The sequence below is a fragment of the Erpetoichthys calabaricus genome, chromosome 6 (genome assembly GCF_900747795.2).
Source record: "Erpetoichthys calabaricus chromosome 6, fErpCal1.3, whole genome shotgun sequence".
Lineage (NCBI taxonomy): Eukaryota > Metazoa > Chordata > Cladistia > Polypteriformes > Polypteridae > Erpetoichthys > Erpetoichthys calabaricus.
The window spans coordinates 156,744,653-156,754,713 of NC_041399.2; the positions used below are offsets into that span (position 1 = coordinate 156,744,653).

The 10,061-nt window shown below is 34.3% G+C and overlaps 1 protein-coding gene across 2 annotated transcripts in view; it reads left to right on the forward strand.

Annotated features, from left to right (window-relative positions):
* The window catches only part of lztfl1 (leucine zipper transcription factor-like 1), an 85,485-nt gene extending 75,803 nt beyond the window's left edge, over positions 1-9,682 (forward strand). The window contains exons 8-10 of one of the 2 annotated variants that reach the window (XM_028804040.2): positions 4,614-4,772; positions 5,540-5,643; positions 8,683-9,682. In XM_028804040.2, the coding sequence (XP_028659873.1) occupies positions 4,614-4,772; positions 5,540-5,643; positions 8,683-8,701 (282 nt within the window). In that variant the 3' untranslated portion in view covers positions 8,702-9,682. Of the gene's footprint in view, positions 1-4,595; positions 4,773-5,539; positions 5,644-8,682 lie in introns of both variants that reach the window. The other variant, XM_028804039.2, reaches the window with a different exon arrangement.
* The last annotated feature ends 379 nt before the right edge of the window (positions 9,683-10,061 follow it).

A 10,061-nucleotide genomic window follows, 5' to 3' on the forward strand; every position in this document is an offset into this window, starting at 1 on the left:
TTTCTTTCACTATCTTCAAATTAGAAATTTTGTTAAACAGAAATTACCCGATTTCCCCCACCTCGCACCCTCCATAATGCTGGAAAAAATACTGCTCAATTTCGAGGAATTAAACACCATTTCCACATTATATAAAATCTTATTAGAGTCCCTACCTTTCAAAGATCCAAGAGGACATTGGGAAGAAGATCTCTTAATCAATATATCAGAAAAGGAGTGGAAGGTAGCAAAGCAGAGAATTCATTCTAGTTCCATATGCGCAAAGCGTAGAATTATTCAACTAAAAATTATATATCGAGCTCATCTGTCTCGCTTAAAACTGTCCAAAATGTTTCCAGGGCAAGATCCAACCTGCGAACGCTGCAACCAAGCTCCTGCCTCACTGGGTCACATGTTCTGGGCCTGCACCCAACTAACATCATTTTGGACCAAAATTTTTAAGTGCCTTTCAGACAGCCTTGGTATCACAATCCCTCCTAACCCATTAACAGCTGTGTTCGGTGTTCTTCCAGACGGACTTGAATTGGAGAAGGACAAGCAAACGGTGATTGCATTCACTACACTTTTGGCACGCAGACTTATTATGTTAAATTGGAAGAATCCTAACTGTCCTCTGATAAGTCAGTGGGAAACCGATGTTTTATATTATTTGAAATTGGAAAAAATCTAATTCTCAGTTAGAAGATCTGTACAAAATTTTTTCAAAACCTGGCAGGATTTAATCAATATTATTTTAGAATAAGAGAAATAACTATTACCGCATTTAATCCCCTTCTCCATCTCTTATTTACATATATATTTATTTCTCCCTTTCTTTTGTTTATTGTTGTCTTATTAAAAAGCCCTAAGCAATTCTCCTTCGGCTAAGCTCTCCTTCTCAGGGGTGGGGTTTGATTTGTCTTCAGTTTTGTTGGGTTATAAATTGATCTATTTGTATGGAATGATTACAATGAAAATTAATAAAATAAAAATATAAAATGTAAACATGGTTCTAGCAATCATTTTTGAAAAGTACAACTTCTTTCGACAAAAGATAACCCTTGAGGTTAATTTCTGATTTCATACAATAAATAGTTAGAGTACAAATAAATAAATTAAATTCATCCATCCATCCATCCATTATCCAACCCGCTATATCCTAACTACAGGGTCACAGGAGTCTGCTGGATCCAATCCCAGCCAACACAGGGCACAAGGCAGGAAACAAACCCCGGACAGGGCGCCAACCCACTGCAGGGCACACACACACACACACACACCAAGCACACACTAGGGGCAATTTAGAATCGCCAATGCACCTAACCTGCATGTCTTTGGACTGTGGGAGGAAACCGGAGTACCCGGAGGAAACCCATGCAGACACGTGGAGAACATGCAAACCCAACGCAGGGAGGACCTGGGAAGTGAACCTGGGTCTCCTAACTGTGAGGCAGCAGCGCTACCCACTGGGTCTCCTAACTGTGAGGCAGCAGCGCTACCCACTGCGCCACCGTGCCGCCCAAATTGAATTCATATAAATAAATTAAGATTTTTCTGTTCTCTTTACCATAAAATTTAAATATTTTGGTTGAATATATATTTCCAACATTTTTTGAAAAGATTGCTGTTTTTGTGCAATTTGTCTTTCGTAATTGCAGGTAAAAGTGTTGTATGGTACTAGAAAATAGGGGATTGTCTTGTCTTGGTTAAAATTACTTCTTCAGGCTAAGTCTAACAATATTTATACAATTCATAGTATAGACTCAATAGACAGGAGACAATGTGTGTGTTACAAAGGTAAAAGAACAAAACAGATGCTTAATTAAAAATGTTGCTATAATCACCTGATTCATTGATACTATATCACACTGTAGCTACAACTGAGGGTTTCCAGTTTAAAATAGTTAAAAATTTAGCAGCCAGAAAGACTTTCCATCAGTTGGCATGACCCATGTACAAAAAAAAAAACCTCCACAGTCCAAATATCAAGTTTTAGTGAAATTCAAAACAAACAGTTCACCCAAAAAAAATAAAGAAGAAAGTCAATAAAGGACATCAAAAGAAAAAAAAAGCTATTGTCTCAGATGTTTTTTTAAGACTTATGTGTCTATATGTTATCGCATACACTAAGATCTATGTTTGACATACATGCATATGGTCAGAAAGCTCTCTCTCTCTCTCTCTCTCTCTCTCTCTCTCTCTCTCTCTCTCTCTCTCTCTCTCTCTCTCTCTCTCTCTCTCTCTCTATATATATATATATATATATATATATATATATATAAAATATTCCCTTAATGCCTTTCTGGCTTTCTAATTACAATATGAGAGCATTCTATTGTCACACAGGGATATGGTTGAGCATTAAGAACAATCCATTAACTTATTAGCTTATGGAGGTAAAGCAGAATCTTCAAATATTTATGTGAAAGCTGCATTCTATTTAAATTATGCAAAAACTAACATAAATTTAACATTAAGAGTTGTCGTGTACACATTCTTCGTTTTTTTATGTCACAGATTAAATTAGAAATATAAGGTTTACTCTGTGCATTGTACCTTAATTAATATAATTCTGAGTTTATATTTGAAGTTGTTCTGTCTACATTTAGTTATTTTTGAAAAGAACTGAGTAACAGCATTGGAGATAATGAGATAATCATAATAATAATTATGTAAAAATTAAGCTGCATTAATTTTGCTTAGTTCATCCATTGCCTCAGCAGTTTCCTTCACTTGTAAGGCTTTTTAATGATATAGTAACACAAACCATTATGGGAAATAGATTACAGACTAGAAAAACAAAATGTGAGCACGGGGAAAGGGGATGTTAATTGCTTACTAAGAAGCAAAGCCACAATAAACCTCTAGAGGTTTACATTTGTAGCTGCAAAATATCTTTTGAGAGCTAATAGGCTGAGATTAGAGCATGGATGAAAGTAACAGAGTAATAATGGTATTTTGAGAATGGACATGATGTTTGCTTAAAAATAAACTTACTTAAATTCATTAGAATTAAAAAGAATTATGCCGAAAATATCACCTAGGTTTCTAAGGCATTATTAAGAATGCAGCTATAAGAATCAACTGAAGTTTTTGGCTAGTTTGTTTGACTGCTCATATTAATTTATGTAATAGCAAAATCTGGTACATGTGTACTAATCCTAAATATGCTCCACAAGCACAAAAAATAATTAAAGCAAATTCACAAAACAGATTCAACCTAAGAGAATACCATGAATACCAAAAGCATGCTCATTGCTGTGCTTCTTCCCATCATTTTCAATCTGGATACCTGAAAATCTGTCAGTCTGTGATGACAGGGATAGAAAAGAGTGCAAAATTAAAACTGTTGCTTTGAATGCAGTTATCACATCAAAACTTATACGTAGATGCTTCTAGACATGAGAGCAGAGCCAGGACTGGTGAAAGCAAGTTGTGTAATTTTTTTTTGTTGTTGCTGTGGTGGTTGGAGTTAATGGTGACAGTCTATTACTTCAAACAGTGCCTGCTTACAAGACTGTATTAGAGAAAAATATTTTCTTGAGACATGTCATTTGTATCAGAAAACAAATAGGAATTGCACTTTATTGGTTTGACAACAGGGACCCCAAATTCTCACCTTGCTTTCTTTCCATTGCTCTGCTGCATTGGTACTGTAGTGTATCTTGAACACAGAGGCATGATGGGAGTTGCACAGACAGTATTACAACTAGTAAAATAGTGTTAATTTCCAGACACTTCTGATTCAAACATTCAAGCCCAGGTCACATTCAAGTTGCATATGTCTATATTGAATTTAATACCACATACAAAAGTGATCTAAATCAGTTTTGAAAAGTTCAGATTCTATTTATTGTTTCTTTTCTTTTTTGCTTCCTGGATCACTTATGGGTATGTATTGCATATGGTACGTGATAACATAATGTTTTTTAAAGTTTGTTATGACTTGATTAATGTAATACTATTTTTAATAGTATATAAAATATGATTATGCTTGAACTTATACCACAGAGCTGCCTGGGTATTAGATGTAAAGGCTTTTCAAATCAAATACCAACAATACATATGAATAACACAAATTGAATGCCATAGTAAATACAAAAATTACAATTTTACTAAAATATACATTAAATGTCTACACACCCTTTGAAATTTCCACTTTTGTAACTGAAATGGTTGAAATCAAGACTAATATTATCATCATTTTTACATTTAGTAGCCAATTACCTGTAACTGGCAATACTTCAGTTAAAAAATAATCTATTTTTTATGTTTATTTGATGTCAGCTTTTTCATCAACAAAAGTTAAAATTTCAGTGAGTGTGTGTAGATATCTGATATCCTGTGTATCTCCGCTAAGCGTTTTGCATAATAGTAAAAGGAAAAATGAAAAGATGACAGAGTGGCTTGTTCCATTTACAGTATTATTTTTGTCCTATTGTAGTAAAAGACGAGACAATGATTTCTTTACGAGATATTTTACTGTATGTTTCAGTATAATCCATTATGTCACGTTGTAGTAATTAAATTAGTCTTAGTTTAAATAAGAGAATAGTACAAAATTGTACGTAACAAGTTTATTCTTACTGGTTAAAATGGTATTCTTTTTTTTCTAGGATACTCTGAAATCAAAGGAAATTGCAACTTTGGAAAATACTGTTGAAACACTAAAGTGTGATTTCAAAAAGACTTTAGATAATACTACCGTCACCCAAAAGAATCTCGAAGACAACTTAGCAGCAACAAAGCAAGATCTGCTGAAGGTTCAGGAGCAACTTACCATCGCAGAAAAGGTAACTGTACTAGTGGGCACTTTTTCTTTTCTCATAAGGTATGTGGGGCTAAATTACTTACAGACTTAACAAGATACATTGTATGTCTTTTTTACATAATTAGTGATAATTTTGAAGTTGTCTTTCACACACTCTCTCCCTTTCATTGTTTGGATCCATTGTTCCAAATACACTGACATACTTTTGATCATATTTGGATTGTCCAGTTCTGATTGATGAGTGAACAGTTTTGATGATTACTGTTTACACGTGGATAAAGGAGTATTGAACTCAGTTCAGGTTGTGATGACTTGAGTTAAGTGTTTTGTTAGTGTTTGCTGCATGAGCACAGGGTACAACCAGTGATACATGAGAACATTTGTTAATAGAGCTTAGATGTTTTTCACAATTTGGCAAGAGTGGAAAAAAAGTGAATTGTGTTTATATTGTTGGAAAACGTGTTGATCTACTGAGAGCTTATAATCCCAATTAAGGGCTGCAGGAAAACATTTTATTTGGTGTAAGTTTTGTACTTTATTTGGGGGCACTTATAATATTCATGAATTGGTATTCATGAAAAGATATTGTTTTTCAATTTTACTGTATTACATTACCTGAAATTTTCAATACAATTTAATGTAATTAGAGTGCAAATTAATTGAAGACAACAGTAATGTAGATCTGAGTTACACATTATAAAAAAATTCATACCTGCAAATTGCTACAAATGGTTTCTGTTTTATACATTTGTTGTATAAAAGTCTCATGTTGTTTTTTTCTATTTTTAGGAATTAGAGAAAAAATTTCAGCAAACAGCTGCGTACCGTAATATGAAAGAAATGTTGACCAAAAAAAATGAACAAATTAAAGAAATAAGAAAGAGATTGTTAAAGTAAGTACTTTTAATTTTGCAGTGGTAGTGGCTGAGCTGAGCTTGAAGGAATTAATACAATGGGCTCTTTGTTAAGGCTAGTATGATCCACCAGTGCAACATCCTGAAGATTCTAGAACTTGAATCAAACTATTATATTCATTCAAATGCCAGTAAATAAATGGCTAAATAATTTTTTTTAACAAAGAATTTCTTGACATGCTTTTTAGTTTGTTAGATATTTTTCAAGTTAACAGTGTCAATTTATATATTTTACTTTTAACTTGTATCATTTCTGGAATTACTTCAATATGTTTTGAGGCAAAAACAGTGGTAGTACAATTTGCTTATCTATTTAACTAGGCACATTCTTTGATTTTTCTCTACTTTTTTAACTTCAATCAATGAACATTTCCTGGATAATTTTATTTTTTTGTGAAAATCGTACTCTGACAAGAAAAATAGTTGCATTCAGAAGTAGTGCTTATAGTGGCATGCCAAGTACATCTGAAAGTGATTCTGAAACCAGAACAATGCAAAGATTTCTTGGTCTAGAATGAAGCTATGTAAAGGGGAAATTAATTGACTATACAAACAGCTCGATGCATATAGTCAGAGTGGAGTCACCCTGGTGTCAGGTGGTGTCTTATAGCACATTCAGCAAAGCATTACTTTTCCTGGGTTCATGAAAGATGAGTGGTAGATTGTAGTTGGCATGGCAGAATGACCCATGTCTCATTTCTGCGAAGGGTACTCACTTTATTTAAGTATGTCATGGAGATGGCCTGTTTGTGTATGTTGGCTATGTGCTGATGGATAAAGGCACCTGGAAAGTGTGACAGACAAATCTGATTATTTTTTCATTGTCAAACTGACTCAGAAACACAGTAGATATACCGGACTCTCTTAAATAATGCACAGTGTCACCAGTTTTGCTGTTCGAAAAAAAACTTTCTACATTTTCATATTGTCTCTATCTTCCATTTCAGTGTGCATTAACCACAAGTAGAAGTGAGACTCATTGCTGAAACTACTGCTTCACGGTTTTTCATTGGTCCAGATTAAATTGGTAGCATTGATTGCTCAGTAACAGACATTATCATGGTCAATGTAAATGTAATGTTGCATTTGTGACTGTGGTCTAAGGCATTTGCTCAGTGATCTTTCGATGCAACCATATCTCTTTATGTGGAGGAAAACAGTTACTTAGGTGCTTCCATGGTAGTTAATGATCTGTTGGTTCTTCCATGGTATTGTTCTTTTAGACCACTGAGATCCTTAACCTCATCATTACCACCATCATTCTGTTGTATCTGTATAGATAATATATGATGTGATTTTGAGTGTGCAGGATATGCAGATATGCATACCTGACCTTGCTGATCCTTTGTACGAGCTGCCATGCACAATGGGCCCACAATATTTTTGGGAGAGTGTACTTAAAGACAGGTCTATCATTCAGTCCCATTAATGTTTAAATACAAATTTGTGCAACAGTCTAATTATTAAATCTCAAAGTTAAGATAATTTTTCACAATCTGTGGAGGGGACATTCCTAAACTTGACATATTTCTACACATTTAACACATAATTGTTATTTATTTATTAGTATAACTGACTGAAATTATATATACTGAAATATGCCAAGGTATGGACATCCTGTTAGTTAGTATGTGGAACTTTGTCCTTTATCAGAAATAGCAACTTCCAGGTACTTCAGCCAGATAGGAGTCTTCCAATTCTTGCTTTAGGAATTCCTGTCCTAGCTCAGAAATATTTTCTTTTTTACATTCATTATCATGATAGATTTTCAACAATACTCAAGTCTGGGGATTCTGTAGATCATTTGAAAGACCTTAAATTTTTCTGTAGGTATTGATGGTGGATTTGGGATATGTCTTGGATTCTTTAGTTTTTTTACAGGCTTTGGTGTTTATCTTTTGTGATTTGTTGATATTTATTTGAATCTATTCCTTCATCCATCTACACATTTCTTGTGTGAATGGCACAGTGCAATTCCAAAAGCATAGCAGATCCACCTAAATTCGTCATTATTGGTAGTCTGAGATCCCCAATAACACAGACCAACCCGTCTGTGAGTCTCCCCTACTAAATCAAAGAACTTAAGTTGTGTGGTTCTGTGTGTATGTTAGAGCTGACAACCAATGAGAGCTCACCTGGAAATATGATACATATGTTGCAGAGATAAGGAACTTGGGTGTTTTGAACATTACAAACAGAAGAGAGACTTGTTTGTCTGATGTATCAAGTTTTATATACCATGATAGAATGGAAAAAAAGAAAAAAAATGTCTGAGGTTGTGGCTCAACTTGTGATGCTTTAGCACTGGCACTGTCAGGGAGCATGCTGTTGACTGTTAGAAAAAAGAGGTGAGCTTACAATGTTTTGGAACTGTGAAACTGTGCTGGAAAGTCATCATGGAGTCATCTAATTTGTCATTCCCTGTGATCTCTAGTCATACTTTCTGACATCATCAGATGATGAGATCGGCAAGAGCAGTTCTCAGGTTTGAAATCCTCTCCAACTAGAAAGGGTGTAGTGTAATGCTGGTTTTAGGTATGGCTGTTGATAGAGCAGGTTAAGAGGGCTAGACTAATTCTTCTGTTCTGCAGTTCTCTTCACATTGGCACAGACAGAGGAGAGTCAATCAACCTATGATATAATCACTATTTTTTACCTTTTTTATGTTCAGTTCAGCAAATCAAGAGTGGTCATGTGTTTACTTGAGGTGATTCAGCGAAACAAAATGCAATTCACCCAGAAGTGTTAAAACTCTTGGTTGCAGTTATAGTTTTATACTGGCAACCACACAGATTTCTGCAGTCATTTAACATATAAAACAGTGAATGATGTTTGTACCTTTTGTTTTTCAGCAAACACTAATATGTCATTGTGTAAAGTTACTTTTATCATCATATTTTAACTGCAATATAATTGTGGGGGAAAAGTGTGTTTATTCATCATTATCATCATTTTCAGTACAACAAAGATGATATTTAAGCCTTTTATTAATTATATATTTATTATTATTTTTTGTAGATATGAACCTGATGAATAAATTTATAAAACTGAATACATCTTTACCTGGAAATATGATAGTTATCTACTCACTCTTTTGTGTACCAATACTGCCTAGGAGAGAAGATGGTGGTGGGATTCATTTCCATGTTAACAACATGCTCTTTCTTTATGTTTAGTTACTGGTATTGCAGTCAAACTCACATGAACATTTAGACATTATATAAAGTAGAAACATAAAGTACAGAGCAAGATGATTTGCCTCATCCCAGTATATGTGCTTTTAAGGGACAGAAATAATTTGTTCACTTGACTGTGAAAATGTTTCTCCACTTTCAGCAAAACAGTATTTTTGAGGATGATAAAAGTAATGTCAATGGCTCTGAATTTAATTATGTCAGTTCAGAAGTTGGCTAATGGATGCATAAAAGTAGTGCATTTGCATTTTTCTATTTTGTGCTAATGTTTTCAAAATAAACATTGCAGCAGTATGAATGCATCCACTTAAGGGGAACCAATAAAAAATAATTCCAAGTAACAGTGTGTAGCCATATTCCAACCTTTATACTCTCGAATAATATGAGTTGCATCTGAAATACTGTTGAAAATTAGTCAATATTTTAAAGCTTTGAATCCTCGTCAGTTTTTAATGTTCAGTATGTATTGCTGATGATGTAGAACATTCAATGAAAAATAATTAAGACACAGTTCTTATTATTACTTTTTTTATTTTATTGGTCATAAACAAATACACAGAATAATACATCTTTTTTACTGATCATGTGTTTACAAATTGTGTGTAATTTAAGGATTAAAATAAAAAAATCTAATTTCTTATGATTGTGACATTTTTCTGATAATAAACTATAGAACTCTGATATAAAAATTATCTTTTGTAATTCAGAAATATATTATTCTGTGCTTTAGTAGCACTTGAAAGGTGTCAAGGAATGTAACTTTGAATATTAATAAATACTTTTGATGGTAATACTTACAAAAAATAAAGAATTTCAAAGTAGAATGTTTCTATTCATTATTGGAAATATTAACTGGTTTACAGTGTAGATGCCACACGGGCTGGATGAGCATCCCGATCAGTAGAGGGAACAGACCTGGAAGGAAGGACCGGAAAGGGTGGACGGACAGCCCATTAAAAAGAGAAGTTGCTGGAGGTTTATTAGTTCCCCAACACACTATGGCAGCAGCCCTGGAGGTCGGTGCACAATAAGAAGCCAGCAGGGCATGCTGGGATATGTAGTCCGGCAGAGCAGCCCTGCTGGGGTCACTGGTTGTCACGAGAGGGTGCTGTAAGGAGACAAGCTCCCTATTATGGACTTCTGTGTGACCTGGAAGTACTGTCATCGGGCAGTCACCCTGGCACCGGAAGTACTCCTGGGTCT